We start from the raw sequence: 22,487 nt of genomic DNA, 5'->3' as shown, positions 1-22,487 counted from the left end.
TTCAAAGATATAAAGTTTCACAAGGAAGGAACAATGAATGGTTCACACCTATTCCAAAGCTTGTAAAAGCAGCCAAAAAGTTTTTTTTTGGAGTCGCTTCCAATATTTAATCGTGAACAATGTAGTCCAATTACAACATTTCAATAGATAATGGAGATGCTATCAGCGACTACATGCGTCCAGGATTGTCTGCATGTTTCATGGCCTTCTTCCAGGTTGCAAACTATCAGTGGGACTAATGCTCAAGAGTAATTATTTTGATGAGCAGCAAAAATGCCATCCGTTCTTTCATTTGGCAAATTGTTTCTCACGCCGTGTGTTCCCGGTTTTGCTTGTAACAGAAGAATAGGCACCAGTGCATAGGATAGATGCACCCTGTCCTAAGAGATTAGAGGCCCCATTCTTCTAAGAGCTCTAGAGAAGCATGGCTTGTCTAACTGGTAGACTTAGGCCCTAACTCAATGGTACTCACTCTAAGAGCCAGTTTGGTGTAGTGGTTAGGAATGCGGACTCTAATCTGGGAGAACCCGGTTTGATTCCCCACTCGGCTCCACATGCAGCTGCAGGTGTGACCTTGGGTAAATCATAAGTTATTTCAGAGTTGTTCTCTCAAGGGCAGTTCTTGGGAGAGTCAGCCCCGCCTACCTCACCAGGTGTCTGTTGTGGGGAGGGAAAGGGAAAGGAGATTGTAAGCCGCTCTGAGACTCCTTCGGATAGTGAAGGGCGGGGTATAAATCCAATCTCTTCTTCTTCTCTTCTAAGGCTCATGAGCCGCCGGCTCTTCTTAACTCTGGGTTATGGAGGGCTTTCCCCATGCCTCTGAAACTACACCTAGAAGCAAACATAGATGCCATGGAAGTGAGACGAACAGTGATATCTTATTCTGTTTACCTTGTTTGTTGTCAAAACCCAGGGCTTTTTTTTTTGGAGCAGGAACCTCTTTGCATGTTAGGCCACACACCCCAAATGTAGCCAATCCTAACAAGTTTCTGCTGTTGGGTGTGGCCTATTATGCTAATGAGTTCCTGCTGGGTGTGGCCAACTCAGGAGCCAGCCGGAACTCCGTTCCTGCCCAAAAATAGCGCTGCTTCTAAGGCTCATGAGCCGCCGGCTCTTCTTAACTCTGGGTTATGGGGGGCTTTCCCCATGCCTCTGAAATTACACCTAGAAGCAAACATAGATGCCGTGGAAGTGAGACGAACAGTGATGCACTTGTGTTGAAACCTCAGAGGAAAACCCATGAAAGACTGAAGGGCGCTGAGAGGAGAGGCAGGGAAGGTGGGTGAGTGGGCAGAATCAGAAGAGAAGAAACAGAGAAGCCGAGGTGGGAAAGAAGGAATATAGAAAGTGGGACATGGAAAGGGAAGATGTTATTGGGTGTGTTTGGTCAGGTGGTGTCCAGGACACGTTATGTGGCTGTCCACGAGCTGTGGAGTGACTACCATAGCCCTAGCCAACTTTCATTGCTTAAGCTCTGCACAGGGACTCAACTGCATAGGACACTCTATGGCTCACTGTGAAAATTCTGAGACCATAGAGAATGTTCTCCTTTCAGAGGCCAAGTGGACCAAGAACTGTGCTCCTCCTTTGTTCACATTGGATGGGCTTCCCACAGCCCGCTTCTGGTATAAGTAACACTCACATAAGGGATGGTGATGATTTCATGGCAGATCTCAAGCAGCATATCACAGGTATAGGATCTTGTTGCACATATCGTAGTATATTGGATGTGCAAGGGAAAAGGAGATCATCGCAATCTCAGTGCCAGCCATCATGGCACTCGTGGCATTCATTCCCAGCATGCATTTCACCTACGGGGAGCCAGCAAACAAAGATGAGCATTGGAGGAAGCAGTGTTCCCTCTAAGCTGAGTTAGTGTGAGCTAGTTCACAGTTTTTTAGCCTCCAGCTCACACATTTTTATCTTAGCTCAGGAAGGATGGCTCCAGAGCAAACTAATTTATGCAGCCGTCAAATTGCTCACTCAAAACTTTAATTCCAGTAGCTCACAAAGTAGATTTTTTTGCTCACAAGACTCCACAGCTGAAAGGGAGGACGTGGGAGGAAGTAGGAGGATTTCAGCTCCCGGTTTCTGGGTGACCTCGAGCCAGTCACACACTCTCAGCCTCACCTACCCACAGGGTTGTTGTGAGGATCAAATGGAGGAGAGGAAAATGATGTAAATTGCTTTGGGTCTCCACTGGGGTGAAAGGCAGGAGAGAAACAAAGTACGTAAGTCTGTAGTAGTGACGGAGGGTTAAGAAATCACCTGCCAGTGGCTCATGTTTGGCAATCCCACTTGTCCTATCCAGCCAGAGTTCCAGATATGTTTTTGTGTGTATCCAAAACAACTGGAAGAAAGCAGGCGGGGGGGACAGCTGCAGAGGACAAAACAGCTGGCAGGCTGACACTCTTGCAACACAGTTCTTTTTCTGTTGCTTCCCGAAAACTAAGCGGTGTGGCTGACCTCTTGGGGGAAAGGAGGCAGCTGAATAGCGTGTTTGTTTTTGTTGTAGAAGTAGCTTCCCAGAAGCATGAATTAATCCATTCTCTGTTTTTAATTTTTAAAATTTTCATTTTACAAAATAATTTTCTTAAAATAAAATGATACATATTTGAACCAAATCAAATCGGAAAACAAATAAGGGAACAAAATGTACATAGTTACAATTGTTCTTTTCTTATTCATTCATTTCTGACAGCATAAGATTATTATTTTTTGCAGCCAATTGTTGCCAATTTTTGTCATCCAAAACATGCTTACAATTTTGATTGCCTGTTAGTTTGACTATTGCTAACAATTCCCATATCTTCAAGAGGCATTTGAATTTGCCAGGCGACATCAGTTATTTCCAATAATGTGCAAATACCACTCTCGCAGAGGTCAAAGCATATAGCAGTTACATGATCCATACTAGAATTATTGATCCCAGGGAATTAATTAAGTTAGGTCATCTTTTGAGGCATGCTAAGGTTCCCCCCATACTCTGAGTCTGTACTCATCCCGAAATCCATCTTCTGCCTCCTTTTTAGCCTCTTCACTGGTGCCGACACAGAAGCCCAAATTAGGTTCGTTTAGCAAGATCCAGTCCTCAGGTCCATGGAGGTGAGAAGAATCCAGAATTGATGCTTAGATTCAGAGATAGAAACAGAAATTAGAGTAAACAGATTTGAGGAGGATCCGTCCGGGAAAGAAGCAAGATGTGAACAAGATCTTGGGGTATGGCGGGACCATAAGATAAATATGAGCACTCAGTGTGATGCAGCGGCAAAAAAGGCTAATGCATTCTTGGGGTGTATCAACAGAGGCATAACACGCAGATCACAAGATGTCATAGTCCCGCTGTACACCGCATTGGTCAGGCCGCTGTAAGCCTGCACGCCTGCCATGGTGTTTTTATGAACTGAGTTACTGTACCTGATGAAGTGTGCCAATGACAGACTGTGCCAGAAACTGACATGCTGTGAGCTCCCAATAGGATACATACCAGAGACACTGTTTCCTCTTATGGTTGCTATTCCTGAGGTGTTCCCATGTCCAGCAAACGCAATGTTGTTCTAAGCACACGGCCACAGCAAGCAGCAGACTCCATTTTGTTCCAAGCACATGGTCACACAAAAGCAGCAGACTCCATTTCAAACCAGCCACCTGGTCACATACCTGAAACCCCCCTCCCCCTCGCACCAACGGACAGCACGTCCTCACAAAGACTCTCTATTCAACCTGGCCTCCTGGCACTGAGTCATACATCTACATGCGAATACCCCTAGCCCAGGTGTCTTGATTGAGTTAGTCACTAGATCTCAAATTGCCCTCCAGTTTCCAAGCCCTCCCAGAGAATTACAATAGCCAATCCCAGACCTCTTGGCTATGACAGACGCCTCACCACAGGTGAGGTCTCCTGGCCCCAGCTCCTCCCCTGACCCTGTTTGATATAATCAGGAATGCACCTCCAGTTCGCTCTCTTGAGCATTCTACCTGAAACCCCCCAGCGCTCTCAAACTACGTCCTCTATTTAACCTGCTTTACCCTTCAATCCAGCTTTCTATCCCAAATCCTTCCCATCCCTCTCTTTGTTCTAGCAGTGCACAGCTAGAACTTCTTAGCACGTGGTCTTAGCTGGTCTGAGTCCATTCGCTATTCTTTTCCATTTTCTCCCCATCCTTACCCCTTCGATTGACGTTTGGAGCCACGCAGAAGCAGCCAGGTAATTATACCCCAAAGCATCAACCAACGTTACCTGCAAATTGCAACTGTGCTGAATTATTCTCTCTGTATTTCCTAGTTCTTGTGTGTTGTGGTTGTTGTGTGCTTACTGTGTGAAGTGTGCTAGTAAACAATTATTCTTATTAAGAAGTCTGCCTCAGTCTCTTATTGGGGACCTCAGAATCAGTGCCATCCTCCGTAAACAAAGACGGTTGTTCCCGAAGTTAAAAACTGTACCAATTGTTTCCTTTTTGGAGCAATTCGGCTAACACCGCACCTGGAGTACTGTGTGAACTTCTGGAGCCCTCAGTTCAAAAAGGATGTGGACAGAATGGAACAGGAAGAGAGCAATGAAGATAACCAGGGGCCTGGAGACATAGCCCTGTGAGGAAAGGCTGAGGGATTTGGGAATGTTCAGCCTGGAGAAGAGGGGGTCGGGGGCACGAGTGCTCACTTTGAGTATTGAAAAGGCTGTCACTTAGAGGAAGGCAGGGAGCTGCTCTTGTTGGCAGCAGAGGACAGGACTTGCAATTAAGGGTGGGAAGGTACCAACTGGGTATGAGGAAGAATTTTTGCACTGCCCACTGGCCCATTTCAAGATTACAGCACTTACATTTTGCTCAGGATGTGAACTGCTCTGCTCAGTAGGGGGGAAAAATTAGAGGGAACATTGACCAAGTCCCAAGTCACCTTGATACTACTAAAACTGGCCACCAGGAGGGGATGGGGTGGGAGGCCCATAGCTACAGTGGAGCATTTGGGGGCCCTGCCCCCTTAACTAAAAGCCCCGCCCCACAAATAGCCATGGCCCAAAACCTTCTTTTTGCGGAGAGACCCCCACTGCCTGCTCCTGGCAGCAGCGAGGGAGAGAGTGCCACGGCTTGCCCTCGGGCTCCCCTCTTTCTCCAACTGTGGAATTGGGGGGGGGCCATCATGGGACCCGGGGGAAACCAACTCAGAGGGCATTTAAATGCCTTTTTGAGTTCCCTTCCACAGGGCAAGACAGCTTAGAAGGAGACTCAAGGGTGGTGCCTTCAAGGCATTCCAGTGTCTTCTGAAGCAGGAACTCCTTTGCATATTAGGCCACACACCCCTAATGTAGCCAATCCTCCAAGAGCTTACAGAGCTCTTCTTACAGGAGCTACTGTAAGCTCTTGGAGGATTGGCTACATTAGGGGTGTGTCGCTTAATATGCAAATAAGTACCTGCTACAAAAAGAGCCCTGCGAGCCTTATTTCCCTGGGAACGGATGAGCTTGCTGACCTATCCCATGAAAGGAAGGGCTAGAAACAGGCTTGGAGCCCCCGCCTTTGAAGACAGCCATTCGGATTAATTAACTGCAATTTAACTGCCCCTTTAAAAATTTAAATGCCCCCTAAACAAAAAAATAATAATCCTGGCTACAGGCTTAGGGTTGCCAGATCCAGTCTGGGGAACTCCTGGAGATTTGGTGGGTGGCACCCGGGGAGGACAGGGACCTCAGTGGGGTACAGTGCCACAGAGCCCCCCCTCCAAAGCATCCATTTTCTCCAGGGGAGCTGACCTCTGCACTATGAAGATGAGCTGTCATTCCAGGGGATCCCCAGGTCCCACCTGGAGGCGGGCATCCCTAACACCCTAACCACTAGACATCATAGTCTAGCCATTCCTTTCTGTAGCCATTTGTGTTCATACAGCAAAGATGGATAGGTGTGTACTGACAACATAGCTAGACTTATGAACCCAATAGACAGGCCAAATAATATCTACATGTATCGCTGTTCAAAAAACAACAACAACCTGTCAACAATTTGGATGACTGAATGTAATTTTCATCGGGAAGACTCCATTTGTGGCAGTGACAGAATTAAAACACACACACACCGCCCTTATTTTGCAACTCCTCCTTGCCTTTCTGATCAGAGTTCCAGATGTGTGTTTTTGTGCATCCAGAACAACAGCTGGAGGGAAATGGGGGGATGGGTAGCTGCAGCAGACAAATAATTGGCAGACGCACTTCATCTGCTGATTTCCAAAGAAGTGATTTAATATAAGAGGTGTGGAACGATGACCTCTTGTGGAGCAAGCGGGAGCTGAAGGGCCCGTCTGGTTGTTGGAGCAGACAGAACCAAGCTGAAAGTCCTTTCTGGTGCAGGAGGCGGCTGAACGGCGCATCAGATTGGGGCAGCAGACAGAACAGCACTTTTGTCTAGCTCTCTGGAGATGTCAGTTCGAATCTCCACTTGCCCCATGACGCGGGGCCAGTTGTCTTCTCTCAACCTGACTGACAAGGAGAAAAGGGATAATGGCGCATAAAACACATTCTGCTCCTAGCAGGAAGGGTGAAAAGTACTGAGACTTACTAGTGATTTCAGCTCTCATACTTTATTTCAGCTCAGAACAAGACGAGAGTACCCAGCTCGCAGGCTGGTTTATGTGTGCACAATCCACGCTCCCCAAACACACCCACACACAAGTGATTGGCTATTTACAGTGGCCGAGAATTCCATTGGCTCTCGGCCAGGAGCCTAGCCTGCCGATAGGTGCCGGCTAGGATCTGCTTGTCCCATTGTTACTGAGAGCGAAGCTCGGTCGCTTCGCCTGACCGCGTGGCGAAATGGCCGCGCACGCGGTCTGAGATGGATACATTACAAAGGGTGAGATCAAAATGGAATCCAAACAGATCTCCAAGGGACTCTGATGGGTCCCAGCCCCAAAAGATGAGCTCAGTCAAGAGCTCTTCCAGTCCCGAGAGGGGGCAGCTGGCTCAAGTTCACTCCTGAGCTAACAGGCAGGGAGACATCTGAACCGAGGTCTCCCCCCCCCAGTTTCTCAGTATGATCATGCCAACTGGTCTGTGCTTTTAACAGCTTTTAACAGTGGCCGAAGGAGCCTCCCAGAAGCTTGAATGAATCAATTCAGATCATTTTTTCAGGCGTGCTACATATTCCCCCCTCCCCCACACTTGTACTCTATACTCATCCTGAAAAGTACTCAGACGGAGAGTGATTTCAGCAAAGCGTACTTTATTCGATCAGGAACAAGTCGACTTTGGCCGGCTTGCAGGCCGGCTTATATTCCCCGAGAAACCGCCACCCAAAACAGCCCCCCACTTCTCAATAGGTTATTTACAATGGCCGAGAGTCCCATAGGCTCTCGGCCGGGAATCTAGCCCCCTGATTGCAGCGGGCTAGGATCCGCATAGTCCATTGTCTCTTGGAGCGAAGCTCGACGTTTGTGCCTGACCGCGTGGAGCCCAAGTCGGCCACGCGGTCTGGACTGGATACATTACACATCCCCAGAGCCATCATCTCACCCTGATACAACTTCTTCACTGGTCGTGACCCTGAAGAATGCATCATGTTCTTTGGGGGGGGGGGAGAAGAATCCCAAAGAGATGCTTGAATTCAAAAACAGAAATTGGAGCAAATAGATCTGAGTGGGACCCACCCGGGGAAGGAAGCAAGACCTCTCTGGAATTTGGGTCCCACAGTAGTACCGCAAAAAATCAGGCACTTCAGAACAGTATTCTGGAAGTGAAAACGTGGAACTCTCACACCTTTATGAACCCTTTCCAGGCCAAAATGCCTCCAGAACTCCCTGGAATGGGCATTAAACTCACAGTAGTACCACAAAAAGCACTGGAATGTATGACAGGCACTCCAGAACAATATTCTAGAAGTGAAAACATGGAACTCTTGCACCTTTATTATTAAAACGAGATCTCCACGTTTTCACTTCTAGAATATTTTCCTGAAGTGCCTGTATGGGTCCCAGAGCTTTTTGCAGTACTACTGTGAGTTTCATGCCAGGCATGAGGCCTGTACCTCAGGAAGGCTTAAAGCTTTTCTGTTCCTCTGCTGACAGTGCTCTTGAGGTGGGAACCAACTGCAAACCACAGGCACCACTGGGCAGGGGTCTTGCTCACTTTCTTGAAACATAGACTTCTTAGGTGACACGTGAGAAATGGTGCTCAGAAGAGCTATTGGTGCCATCTCAGATAACGACACTTAATTCACAAGGGTTTTTATTCCATGGCATGCTGGAAAAAGATCAGTTCTTGCTTTTGTTTTAAAAGCAAGATTGGGAGGGCACAAAGACTTATAAAAGTCTAAAGTAATATCTGCACATAGGGGAATCTTCTAGTTTGCAGGGGGGGAAAAACCTGTGTTGTTGTTTAAAAAAACATTTTTGGGTCCCAAAGACTTGTAAAAGTTAAGTAATGTACGCTCACAAACACATGTAGCCAAAAATAAATCAATAAATCATGGAATTAGGATTGCATTTTTAAAAAAATATACGAAGGGGTTTTAATAGTGAAAAAAGAGGGGGGGGATGGAAGAGAAGAAAATTAAAAAGCAAGCAAGCAAGAAAGTGGAAGAAGAAAGAGAAAGAAAACACTTTTGAATTTCTCCATGACAAATATTGGCATAAGCACAGAAGTCACAATTGTAATCCTGTCATCCAAGTAAAACTTCTCATTTGTTTTAACTGCTTTCTCCCCTCTTAGTCTTCAAAACCAGAAGAACTCATCATTTCATTCTTTCCCCGAGTTTCCTGCAGAAAGTCAGTAATGGGTTTCTTGTTTGCTATATACGTGGGCAATGTCTTCTCTCTAATCAATGTAGTACGTTTCGCCATCTCGGCTAACTCCGTCATCTTTACAATCCACTTCTCTGTTGTAGGCAATATTGGACTCTTCCCCTTCTAAACATATAAAAGTCTTGCTGGCATTGTTCTATATAAAAACAGAGTGCCATGTCTTTTTTCTACCTGTTTATCCATTATTCCCAACAAAAAAGCCTCTGGTTTAAAATGGACATTACTCTTCAGGGTTTTCTGCATCAGGAAATGAATTTGTGTCCAAATTTTTTTGGCTTTATTACAAGCTCAAAAATTATGGTCACAGTCACAGAACAGACCGAAAAAAGAAGAAGAAACTGTGAGGTAACTGCGCTAGTAAATATTTAAATAACAATCACAAGATTCATACAAAAATGTGTACAAAAAAACTACATATATAAATGCACAAGGCAGTAGAAAATGGTGTGACGATGGTCTCCGGAATGTTCTATCGTTTCAATACTATTCTTCTTCCGAAAGTGGATGAAAGCCTTAATAAATCATATGCAATAACAATATTATGTGAAGAATCTCTGGATTGTTCCTAGGGCAAAGTGCTTGTATAATGCCTTACTAGGTACATGTTCTCTCACAAAACCTTTATGCTAACTCATCCCAACACCAGTACTGATGCTGCAAAGACTTACCCTGATTCATTATAATGGAAGGTTGCCAACTTATAAGAATATAAGGTTGCTTGCAAAATTTACAATGTATGGTTGCCAACCACCAAGGTTGTCAACTTACAGGAATTACAATACCTGGCTGAAGTCCGCTCTGTCCCGGTCTGGGCGGTGCTCCTACGGGAAAAGACAAAAAAGCCTTTTTCTTTCGTCTGCAGTCCTGAAAGTGTTAAACCAAGAGAACTGTTTGCTAGAGAGTCCAAGCCGGGGGAAGGGGGGGCGGGAAAGTAGAAAGGCTCTTTTCCTGTTGTGGGCTTTAGATATGTAGCAGCCGGGAAAAGGTTTACTCGCAGGTAAGACCCGGGGAGAGGGGAGGGATAAACTCTGAAATCTCAGAAAAGAGGAATGTTGGCTGTCCTGTATGGATCCAGGTGGGGAGCGCTGTTTGTCTGAAGCAGCAGAACAAAATTCCAATCCAGCAGCACCTAACAGACCAACAAAGTTTTTATTCAAAGTCAAAGCTTTCGTGTGCCTGCAGGCTGCTTCAGATACATTGAAATGGAAGTTACCAGGCCATACATAGAGGTAGAGGGTGAGCGGCAAATTAGCACACAGCATAATGAAGATGTTTAACAGATTCCAGGAATAACAGAAATAACAAGCTGGGTTTATATGGTTGCCATTTTGCGGGGGTTTAATTCTGGGGGGGGGATAAACATATCAAAATTGGAGATTGATGGACAGAAAAGAAGGTGAAATATCTAGGCATACTACTGACAAACAGATGTTGTTCTTTGTTTGAGGCTAACTATAAAAAACTAATTTTAGAAATAAAAAAGGATTTAGAAATATGGAGAGGTTTGCATATCTCCTTGTTGGGGAGAGTGTCAATGATAAAAATGAACGTTTTACCTCGTATCCTTTTTTTGTTCCAAACTATCCCTATTTTAAGAAATCAAATGTTTTTCAAAGAACTCGAAAAGTTAGTAAAGGATTTTATTTGGCAACAAAAAAGGCCAAGAATAAAGTTAAAATATCTTCAAGAAAGAAAACATAGAGGCGGTTTAGCTCTCCCAGATTGGGCTCTTTATTATAAAGCTGCGGCTATGAATTGGATAAAGGAGTGGATTGTACAAGATGATAAAAGACTATTGAGTCTTGAGGGACATGATCTACAGATGGGATGGCACTTCTTTATGTGGTATAATAAAAACGTGCCGGCTACTCCTTTTAGACAACATACTATTAGAATGGCACTGTATAAAATCTGGGAGGAGATAAAAGTAAAATATTACATAAAGTTACCCAGATGGCTCTCTCCCATAGAAGCCTTCGTTAAACCATCGCTTTATATTAAATATCCAAGATGGAGGTATGAGGACCTTTTAGATTCAAAGGGAGAGTTAATTTCGGAAAAACTCTTAAAAGAGCAAGGTACTAATTTGACTTGGTGGGAAAAAAACCAACTTATTTCAAGATGGGCAAAAGATAAAAAAGAGGGTATATATGCAAGCCAAACTGAATTACACAATATTTGGATGAGCACAAAGGATGGACAGATGTATTCTTAATTATGGAATGCTGAGAGTAATTCACTGAGACCCTGTTGTAATGCTCCATCTGTCTTCTCTCAAGCTTAATGCAGGGCCTCAGTTAATTACTCTCAGGGGCTTTGAATACTTACAACATGTAGTCTTTCTGACCTGTGTTTTAATTTGTTAGCTGTCTTGGTGGACCTTCCGGCGGTTCCGCTACCATGAAACCGATGGACCCCGAGAGGTTTGCAGCCAGCTCCATAGACTTTGCAGCCACTGGCTGGAGCCAGAGAGGCACACCAAGAAGCAGATCCTGGACCTGGTGATCCTGGAGCAGTTCCTGGCCATCCTGCCCCAGGAAGTGCAGTGCTGGGTGAGAGGATGTGAGCCAGAGACCAGTTCCCAGGCGGTGGCCCTGGCTGAAGGCTTCCTCCTGAGTCAGGCAGAGGAGAAGAGGCAGGCAGAGCAGGTGAGGGGGTTTCCTTTCCTCAGTTCCAGCAATGACCTTATCCTGAGGCTTCCCTTCCAGATATTTATACTGGTAGAGAATTCACTAGGCTGGGAAGAAAACCCAACCTTGGTTCTTGGCCCTGTGGTTGAACCAGCTCTGCTCGTCAAGGCACAGATGAGGAGTCTGGGAGTGGGGCAGGATCCGTCTCCTCAGCCTCTTCCATTTTTTCTCTTCCTAGTCTCCCTTACTGTTGTTTCAGATGTTGGGACCAGCTGTAAAGATGGAAGCGAAGTTCTGTGAGGCAGAAGGAGCTCTGTCAGAGGAAAGTCAGAGGGTGCAGGCCCAGAAGCGTGCCCAAGATGCCGTGTCAAGTGGTAAGGGTGCCTCCTGCCCGAACGGGATCGGGGCACCTTGTCAAGTCATTGGGTAGAAGGTTTGGGGCAGGAGAAAAAGGGAATCCTTCTGCTCACGATGCAGACTCAACTTCTGGGACTTGCAGGAAGCAGCGATCGCCACTCACTTGAAGGGCAAATAGACAGATTCATGGAAGGCAATTCCATTCTTAATTACATTACTTAAAAATTCTGTATTTCACTTTCCTTCCATTAGAGGGACTCAAGGTGGCTCAAAAAAGGAAAGGAAGAGAAATGTGGGTGCAGCTATTAGCTGACGCTCTCAATCCACTTGTAGAATCTTGACCATACGTCTTTAAAGATGTTGTCTCTTCTTCCTTGTAGTAATAGAGTTAAATTGTCCATTTCGACTGTTTCCATCAATTTGTAGATCAAATCTTCCTTTGATGGTATATCTTCTTTTTTCCACACACTAGCATATAAAATTATGGCTGCAGTTACGATATGAGTAATCATATAACAATCTTGCTTTTTATATTGTTCTGGTATTACATTTAACAAAAAGATTTCTGGTTTAAAAGGTACATTAACTCCTATTATTTGCTGTAACATTCCATGTATCCCAACCCAATATTTTTTACTTTTATTACATGTCCACCAAATGTGATAAAAAGATCCAACTTTTTGCTTACATTTCCAGCATAGATTTGACATGTTAGGGTAATATTTAGCCAATCTATCAGGTGTCATATACCATCTATAAAACATCTTGTAAAGGTTTTCTTTGAAAGAAACAGCTTTAGTATATTTTATATTGGCTTTCCACACTCTAGACCATTGATCGAGATCAATATTATATCCTAAGCTTTGTGCCCAAGTGATCATTGACACTTTAACTACTTCGTCCTGCATCTTCAAGTCTAATAGTACCGTATATAACTTTTTAATAAGTTTTTCTTCTGTATTCAATAGTATTTTATCTAACTCTATCTGTTTTTCATAGAAACCCATATGTTTATCTTTGGCATATCTGGATTCCAATTGGATTCTTTCCCACCATGTTAAAGTTGCATCTTGTTTCTGCAACATCTCTTGTGTTTTTAGATCATTCTTACTGTGTAATAATTCTTCATATCTCCTCATTAAATTATTTGTGATTAAATTAGGATTTGTAAATGCTTCCAGGGGGGCTAATGGGTGCAGCCAGGGCTATTTTTGGGCAGGAACACACAGGAGACAGAGTTCCGACTGGCTCCCGAGTTGGCCACGCCCAGCAGGAGCTCATTAGCATAACAGGCCACACCCAACAGCAGAAACGCATTAGAATTGGCTACATTAGTGGTGTGTGGCCTAACATGCAAAGGAGTTCCTGCTACAAACAAAGCCCTGGGTTTTGACCACAAACAAGGTAAACAGAATAAGAAGCCAAAGGTGGGCGTGGCTGGATGACCACACTTCTGGTAACATGGGTGTGTGGCCTAATATGCTAATGAGCTGTGCTGTCAGGGCTGTGGCCTAATATGCTAATGAGTTTCTGCTGTTGGGTGTGGCCTGTTATGCTACTGAGTTCCTGCTGGGCTTTTTCTACAAAAAAAGCCCTGGGTGCAACTATTAGCCATGGTCAATAAATGGAACCTCTGTGTTCCCCTGAGCTGAATGTCCCTGGCTAGCCCCGTCTCATCAGATCTCAGAAGCTAAGCATGGTCAGCCCTGGTTTGGACTTGGATGGGAGACCACCAGTGAAGTCCAGGGTTGTTACGCAGAGGCAGGCAATGGCAAACCACCCATGAGGTTTGAGGGTGGAGCATGGGACGGACATGATGTCCTGTTGACGTGTCCTCTAGCCAAGTACCTGGATTTGAAGTCAGATCATCTGCAGATGCCCTGGAACCCCATTGTTATGACCCTAACGTTTCCAGAACGTTAGCTGACCTAAACGCCCCCTCAAGTCGCATGGGTACCTGGTGCTTCTCTTCCACCTCTCTCATAGTTTATTCCCACCTCTCCCATAGTTTTTGTTAAAAATCATTATACATTTAACAGTATAAAAGGTTGAGACTGAAATTCACCCTTCCAATTTTGTCTCCCTTGCAGGCGGTGAAGAGGTGTTGTCGAGCTGTCGTCTTCACAGTGGAGCGCAAAGATCTGCTCCTCCTCTGGTCCAGGTAGGAGGGGATGGACGGGGGACAGTCAGGCCCCGCTCCTCTCACAGGAACGCCTTTGCTCCACCTGTCTGAGCAAGAGAAGCTCTGAAAGCAACTCCCTTTACACATAGCAAGCTCTGCCTCCTGCGCCCTCCCAGAATGCCCCTGTTGAGAGTGTCGTCTCTGCCTGGCGTGGTCTGTGACGAGGGAATCTGCTTCTTCTTTCAGTCTCCCTTTTCCTTTGAGGAGGTGGCCGTGTACTTCACCGAGGCTGAGTGGGCCCTGCTGGATCTGAGCCAAAGAACACTCTATAGGGAGGTCATGCTGGAGAATTATGGGCATGTGGCCTCCCTGGGTAAGGATCCTTCATAGGTGCCAAAGGTGCCAATTGCTGCTGTTGGGATGATGCATGAATCAAAATAATTGAAAAGCAGTATGTGGTTGTGAGGCCTGCCCAGCTTCTTGTCCCTCACCACTGGAGGGCTCCAGGACTTGGGGTAGAAGTGAAAGTGATGTTCAGCGTGGTTGGTTAGAGCAATCCAAGCCTCCTGGGTGATCCAGGGGCAACTGAGGCCATTGTTGTGGCCCTCACCCAAGCCAGAGAGGGTGTCCTGGCCTGTGGCCAAGGTGGGGCTGAGAGTACCTCTGGAAGGGGCGAGATCCCAATTACTCAGTTGCCAACCTCAACCACATGCCCTTGCACCAGATGGGCATGCGCTCAGACCTTCATCATACTGGTTGGGATTTGGGGCTTTGATTATGAGCATGTTTCCATCCTTCCAGACAATTTTTTCCTCTTCCTTGGATTTCTTTCTTTCCCCATACAAGAACGATCACTTTCTGTCTGTCTGTCTCTCTCTGTCTGTCTCTCTCTCTGTGCCAAAGAAGTCAGGAATGTAAGAGAGACTAGGGTGGAGAGAGAGGAAGGCCTTCTGTCCATAGAATGGCTGGAGAGTTTCACAGGACGATCTCAAGAGAGTCTTTCCCAAATGAGCTGCCTGCTAGTGAGAATCCTTCACGGTTATGTCAAGGGAATGGACAAGGAATAGCAGGGGACCTTTCCTCTTCACTTCTGAGCGACTCTTGGTTTGGCCGAAGGATCTAGCCCGCTAGGGATGGAGGGAAGGAGGCCTTCTGGGCCTGGGATGTGGAGATTTGGGAGCTCCTTCTAGGGCTGAGCTCAGCTGTGGCTGTTGAGGGGCTGCACTATCCTATATATTGGATATTTGAGGGAAGGGGGGGGGTACCTAAGACCAGCCCTGCTGGATGAGGCCAAAGGAGCATCAACCCTTCTGCTGTCTCCTGGATGCCTTCATCTCTTAGGGGGAGATGGGTGTAAGTACTTTCTTTGGAGCTGTTCTACCTCGGTAGTCCCACCAGTGAACACTGCAGCCCAAGAGGAACTGGCTTCCGCCAAACCGCACAACACCCTCTGTTCTGGTGAGGGGGATCAGTCCTCACCCCAAGGGGGCAGGATCATGCGCTCCTGAAGAGATTCCCACTGACTCTATCAACCCAGTAAACCCAGTCAAGCTCTCAGCTGAAGCACAGTGGGTTGAACCACAACACAGGATAGAGAAAGCACTGCAGCCACCTCCCGTCTCCCCAAGAGGTCAGCGACGAACTCCCTCCCAAGGGCTAATTCCCTTCCACCCCCTTGAGGCAGGAAAGGATCTGCCACAGAAAAACAGGCGCACACACAGAAGAAAGGCAGGTATCCCTGACAGATCAGTGTGCCCCGATCAGCGCGGGTGTCTCCGAGGCTGGCCGGCACTGTCTCCCCCGTCCCCAGGGAAGAGGGTTCACAAAGATGACGATGCTGTGCTGCTCTAAGGTTCTCCCAAACGAATTTTACCAGGCTTACATCCCATCACCCTGGTCGTGCTGATCAAATGGATATCTTCTGAGGTTGTGTCTGGACTTTAGAGTGTCTGTTCCTCTAGAGTGGACTTCCAGAGGGCCTTCCTCTACTATAAGAACATAAGAGATGCCAATGTTGGATCAGGCCAAAGGCCCATCCAGTCCAACACTCTCTATCACACAGTGGCCAGAAATACCAGTGCCATCAGGAGGTCCACCAGTGGACTACTATAACATTTTGTAACCACAAAAGGACCTTGAGGCCCGGTAAGCCAGCCTTCTGGCTATCTCTTGCTGACCATAAGATACACTTCTTTCCAGAGAGACAGGCTGACTCTGTGCTTCTAGGAAAGGCAGAAATGCCTGGTTGATTCAGACATGGCTGCGCATTAGCCAAGGCCCAGAGAATGGCACAGAGACGGCAAGAAAATGGCTCTGATTACATTGCAGGGTTGCTTTTCTCATTGGTCCATTACCTGAGCGCCTAACAAATGGCACCTCTTCTAAAACCGTGGAGGGTCCCTTTTGAACTGTAGGGTTCACTTCATGAGCTCTTGGCTTCTCACTGTATTTTTGGGAGGCTGAAAACCAGCTCCTTTTTGGCTCTCATCAAATCTACAAGGATGCTCTTGTCAGCTAGCTGCCATAGAAGATTGGGAAGCTGTCAGGCCCCTGCCGCCCCGGGCATCTGCGCATGCCCTTCCTTCCCCTGTGTATAGTCTGCTCCCATGCATTCCATGTCCCGCTACTGCTAGGCAACACTTATCTGCAAGATTAACAGGTGAGTGGGGATAGATGCTTTGCTAACTGTATAATGAGCCGTTCCGTGTGAAGCTGTAATTGTTTTGGTTTTAGGGAACGTTGCTTCTCAGGCTTTTGCGCGCGTAAACCGAGGTCTGCCCGCTCGGCAGGAATGGAGATTATTGGTTATGGCTTTGTTTGAATGTATTACATTATTCCTTGCCCACCCTGGCCCAGGCTTTCTGGACAGTGAACTTGCTCCTGCTCTATCATGGCTTTAATAAAATACTACTTTGCTTAAAACGTGTATGGGATTTATCGCTGTGAAAAGGGGACTGGACAGCTCTCTATGTAGTTGCAGGACTAGATATTTTGGTAACTTCTTGTACTTAATTGTCAAGAGCAGAGAATCAAAGGAGCCACACAGCATGGCAAGTGGGAACAGCCGGGGAACAAATCTTAGCCACTTTCTCCCTTGACATACGTACAGAGGGGGGTGGGAAAGGGCGGAGTAGGCAGAATATGAAATCAGCTCTACAGGAGGGCCTGGCAGGGATAAGGCTTGACCAGCAGCTGAGTTTCAGAGTAAAGAAGATCTGACCAAGGAATTGCACACCCATTTATGTGCAGGGTCTGACTGGTGGCTTGGCTTCTTGCCTGAGCACTGATGGAAACTCTTTCTTTATTCCAGCAGCAGATGTAGAGGAGACAGCTGGGGAGTTTCAAGGATTCTCTTTGGAAGATGTTAAGAATGAAGATGCTGCAGGAAACTTCAGAGATGGAGACGAACCACAGAGGCAGGAGGAAAGCCACGCAAGTAAGAGGAAAGATAAGCCCATTCCTTGCCAAGGAGGGGATCTCCTTGAAATCCCAGTCCAAGAAGAAAGGTAAGTCAAAAAAAGAAGGGGGAAAAGGCCTGCGTGTGAACCAGAGAATTCACTCCTGGGAAAAGGGAAATGAAAATGTCGCCTTTGCAAAGACCTTCAGTCAGAGAATGAACATCATTTCACAGACACCAATTTCCTTAGAGGAGAAACCGTATAATTGTTTGGAGTGCGGAAAGAGCTCCATAGAGAAAACAGTCCTTACTTCATCTGGCGGAACGGTCCTGTCTAATCTGCAGGCCCTGTTCCACCCTGCCCTCTAAAGTTTTCCCAGCACCTGGAGGGACTTTTCCCTCTCTCTTTTTCTGGTCAAATACTGCCACCTCCTGAGCTTTGTAGTAATCGCCCTCTGAGTGGGTCAGGACTCCCAGCTTCCTTTCCAAGTTCTGAGGCCTTGCCTCTGCGTCTCCTGCTACTGAGTGCCTCCTTACCATGAGGACAGCTTGTTGCCTTGTACGTCCCTGGGGCTTCTTTTAAAATAGCAAATTCAAGATGATGGAGGTCTGTGTGGTACAGAGAACCACTACCAGGATCAAAAGTTAGAAAGTATTTATTAACAAGAAAATGTTTATAAGCATTCTTTTAGCACAGCACCAGATTGAGCAAGGGATAAAAAAAAATGGGTAAAACACCATTCCTCTGTCCCTCCCTCTATACATGCCCTATCAGTTGTTAAATATAAGGCAGGCTCCTTAGTTTAGAAAGTTTTGCAGGAGTTCTATTACCTTCAGGCCTCTTCCCCAAGTGTAGGTCAGCACGTGGCAATGGCTGCCTTTTTCTGACCTTAGTCAAAAGCTAGCTCTCCCTCAAGTGAATGAGCACAAAAGAGCTCCTCCTCCTTTCTCTCAGGAGTCTTGTCATCTCTCTTTCCCCCTCCCACTGATTAGGCTGGGTCAAAGAAGGTTTGCTGAAGTCTCCAGGAGTTTCTTCCTGAAGCCTTTCTAGTCTTTACTCCTCCAGATCTCTGTTCCCTGTTTGGGCGTGGGGGAGAGAACTTGACTATCCCATTGTCTCTTGCCTACTGTCTGCTCAGAGAGAAAAAACTTTTAAACTCACAATGAAGGTTTTGCTCCATCCAAAAATGCATTTCTTCACACTTCACATCTAAAAAAGTCACTCCGGTGGGGAGACTTATAAATGGTCAGAGTCCCAAACAAGCATCTCTGATGCAGGAGGCTTAATGTACTTTGAAAGTTTATATTATTGTACACTTCAGTGTACAGCAGGAAGAAGCCACTGAAATATTTGGAGTGTGGATGGAACTTCAGGTTCCGATTAGACCTCCTTGCGTGGGTTCTAACAAGATCTCTTTATTCCAATAGGGAATGATCAGAGGAACGAGGAGGATGAGGAACTGCATCCTCTATCACCAGATGAAATCAAGAACGAAGATGTGAGGGGAAACTTCAGGAATCAAGGAAGACCAAAGAGGAAGAAAAGGAGCCACATGGTCAAGAAGAGGGGTAAACCCATCCCTTGCCAAGGAGGTGATTTCCAAGAAGACATTCACATGGTGTAGGAAACAGATAAGGACTTGGAGTGCAGATTGAATATCTCAGATCAAACCCAATACAACATCCATTTACAAATGCACAGTGGAAAGAAGTCCTATCAATGCCTGGAGTGTGGAAAGACCATGAATCGCAGAGCAGACTTCCATAGACATGAAGGAACACATGCAGGAGAGAAAACTTATAGGTGTTCAGACTGTGGCAAGAGCTTCTCAGAGAAATCAGACCTTGTTCAGCACCAAAGGATTCACCCTGGAGATAAGCTATTTATCTGCTCAGAGAGCAGAATGGCGTACTCTGATGGAAGAAAGCATAATGTACGCTTCCCAAAAAACATAATAAAGCCACATAAATGCTTTCAGTGTGAAAAGTACTTCAGATACAGATCACAGCTCAATTTTCACCAAAAGGTCCACAGAGGGGAGAAGCCCTTTGAATGCTCAGAGTGTGGGAAGAGATTCAGTCGTAGTGGACATGTTCTGCAGCATCAACGAACCCACACAGGGGAGAAGCCCTTTGAATGCTCAGAGTGTGGGAAGAGATTCAGTCGTAGTGGACATGTTCTGCAGCATCAACGAACCCACACAGGGGAGAAGCCCTTTGAATGCTCAGAGTGTGGGAAGAGATTCAGTCGTAGTGGACATGTTCTGCAGCATCAACGAACCCACACAGGGGAGAAGCCTTTTGAATGCTCAGAGTGTGAGAAGAGATTCAGTGACAGTAGCACTCTTCGACAGCATCTAAGAACCCACACAAGGGAGAAGCCCTTTGAATGCTCAGAGTGTAAGAAGAGGTTCAGTCACAATAGCACTCTTCAACAGCATCAACGAACCCACACAGGGGAGAAGCGCTTTGAATGTTCAGAGTGTGGGAAGAGATACAGTCGGAGTAGCACTCTTCAACAGCATCAACGAATCCACACAGGGGAGAAGCCCTTTGAATGCTCAGAGTGTAAGAAGAGGTTCAGTCACAATAGCACTCTTCAACAGCATCAACGAACCCACACAGGGGAGAAGCCCTTTGAATGCTCAGAGTGTGGGAAGAGATACAGTCGGAGTAGCACTCTTCAACAACATCTAAAAACACACATAAGGAGAAATCATGTGACTGCTTAGCCCAGAGTTGTTGAATTTGTTTGTTATGAAGGCCAGATCGGACTTAAATATCACTTTGTCAGGCTGGGCCATGTGTGCCATAAATTGTAATGCCAGGTACCAGAGTTATAAACTTCAGAAAGGACACTGGGTAATCCAATTAATGATATTATTTTTTACTCAAAATACAAGCAGCCTTACAGTATTTTCTTTAGTTAACTGTCTTTAATAACTGACATATCCAGCTCTGAATTATTGGATCGAAATTCGGAGTCAGCATCTCTGCTATAGCAATCTTGAGTATGCTGTTTAGGTTTTTTTAAGTGGGGACCCACAAGAAACTTGCAGAATCATATATCCCATTTCCCCCACTTCTGCTTTTTCCCTTCTCCCCCCACTTTTTTTACCATAGTTTCTAATTAACTATACGAGATTGATAATACCAAAATTTCCATTACTTTAAACTATGCATTTATATTGTACCAGTCATACAGTTTTTTCCACGTCTTTTGAAATGTTGGGTCTGTTGCCCCTCTCATCAACGATGCCAATTTGTCATTTTCAGCCGTCTCCAACAGTTTTTTCACATATTCTTGCTTCTTTGGTGCTTCCATTTGTTTCCAAAATTTTGCATATAATATTCTTGCTGCCGTAGAAAGGTGTACTATCAAATATCTATCACCTTTATTAAAATCCTTTTGAAATATGTTTAGTAGTAATATTTCCGGCAAAAATGGTATTTTAATTCTCAATATCTCTTGCATCATCTCGTGGATCCATCTCCAGTATCTCTTTGTTACATCGCAAAGCCACCACATATGATAGAATGTACCTATCTTATTTTTACATTTCCAACATTTATCTGAACAATTTTCATTCTGCTTAGCAAGCTTATCTGGTGAAATATACCATCTATAAAACATCTTATACATATTTTCTTTATATGATACTGCGTTAGTCATTTTAATATTTTAGACCATATCTGGTCCCACTCTCTCCAAGTAATATTACGTCCTACATTTTGAGCCCACAGAATCATATTTTGCTTAACTGTTTCATCTAACAGCAAATCCTCTAACAAAATTTTATAGATTTTCTTTATCAGTTTATCCTCCGACACTACAAGAGTTTTTTCTAGTTCAGTTAGTTTGTCATTAAAACCAGTCTTTTTATCTTTATTATAGATAGATTCTAATTGCGTTTTATTCCACCAAGACAAATGCCACCCCTTTTCTTACTCTCTTTCCCCTCCATTCCTACTTCCTTTTTGCCCCCCACCACATCACTCTTTCTACCCCTGTCACTTTCCCAGCATTCCAGCTACTTCTCCCCCCCCCCCAGCAGCTGTGGCAACAGTCGCTCTCCAGGAATCACAACGGATAGCCCAAGTACAGAGATCAGTTCTTCCTAGGGTTGCCAGCTCCATGTTGGGAAATTCCTGGATATTTGGGGGTAGAGCCTTGGGAGGATGAGGTTTGAGCTTGGAAGTGACCTCAGCAGGGTATAATACCATAAATTCTACCCTTCAAAGCAGCCGTTTTCTCCAGGGGAACTGATCTGTCATCAAGGAGATCTCCAGCCTTCACCTGGAGGTTGGCAACATTAATTCCTGTGGCAAATGGGAAATAGTTTGGTGGCTGCACCACAATCACATTTGAGTCCTGGTATTTTGCCCTGTTTAAACAACAGGTCTGCACAACTGCCAAAGCCTGTTCGTATTCCCCCTTTTATCCACTCCACAACAACCTCATGAGGCAGGCTAGAGCTTCAGTGGCAAAGTGGGGGGACTCGAACCCAGCTCTCCTAGATCCTAGTCAAGAGCACTAACCACAAGCCCACATGGACTTCAAAGTAGGATTGCCAGCTCTGGGTTGGAAAATACCTGGCGATTTGGAGGGTGGAGCCTCAGGAGGGCAGGGTTTGGGGAGAGGAGGAACCTCAGCAGGGTATAATGCCACAGAGTCCCCCCTCCAAAGCAGCCATTTTCTCCAGGGGATCTGATCTTGTTCGTCTGGAGATCAGTTATAATACTGGGAGAACTCCAGTTGCTACCTGGAGGTTTGGCATCCCTGCTTACAAGGGGCGCAGCACACCTTCACACTACAGGATGGACTACTCTTCCACACGCAACACAAAATGTGTGGAATTTGAGCTCTTTTCACAGGTTGTCTGATGCAGAGAAACACAAGAAAAGAGTTTTGATTTTTTTTAACGGCCAACCAACACGTCCTATGCAAACAGTGAAGAAATGCGGTCTCATATCATTTCCTCCACATTGCAAGACAGGACATGTGCCAATGTTGAGGGTTGGCCAGAGTCCAGAGTTACTATCTGTGCATTGTACATTAGTCGAGCTTCCTTCTTTACAATGCTGTCGTGTAGTTTAGGCTTATTACCCTCACGTTCCAGGATTTTAACCAGACTGATTGATTGGCAAGCAACAATGACGCCCTCCGCAGTATCTTTTGAGAATTGCCCCATCG

At 45.7% G+C, this 22,487-nt stretch overlaps 1 protein-coding gene across 1 annotated transcript; it reads left to right on the top strand.

Moving 5' to 3' along the window:
* Nucleotides 1-10,797: 10,797 nt before the first annotated feature.
* LOC107113546 (zinc finger protein 883-like) lies at nt 10,798-20,025 on the top strand. Its single transcript, XM_015414893.1, has 8 exons — nt 10,798-10,803; nt 11,677-11,791; nt 13,865-13,935; nt 14,164-14,269; nt 17,207-17,402; nt 17,503-17,582; nt 18,953-19,169; nt 19,251-20,025. Exons 1-8 carry the CDS (start codon nt 10,798-10,800, stop codon nt 20,023-20,025), a joined length of 1,566 nt encoding a protein of 521 aa, XP_015270379.1.
* The last annotated feature ends 2,462 nt before the right edge of the window (nt 20,026-22,487 follow it).

The sequence above is a fragment of the Gekko japonicus genome, unplaced genomic scaffold, assembly GCF_001447785.1.
Source record: "Gekko japonicus isolate JY-2015 unplaced genomic scaffold, Gekko_japonicus_V1.1 scaffold2514, whole genome shotgun sequence".
Lineage (NCBI taxonomy): Eukaryota > Metazoa > Chordata > Lepidosauria > Squamata > Gekkonidae > Gekko > Gekko japonicus.
This window is presented reverse-complemented; position numbering and strand designations above follow the sequence as displayed.

Bases quoted from the DNA above. Each gene is read 5' to 3' on its own strand.
- LOC107113546 (XM_015414893.1), top strand. The intron at 11,792-13,864 runs GTAAGGGTGCCT...TCTCCCTTGCAG, and splicing joins CCAAGATGCCGTGTCAAGTG to GCGGTGAAGAGGTGTTGTCG. The intron at 17,403-17,502 runs GTAAGTCAAAAA...AAAGACCTTCAG, and splicing joins ATCCCAGTCCAAGAAGAAAG to TCAGAGAATGAACATCATTT.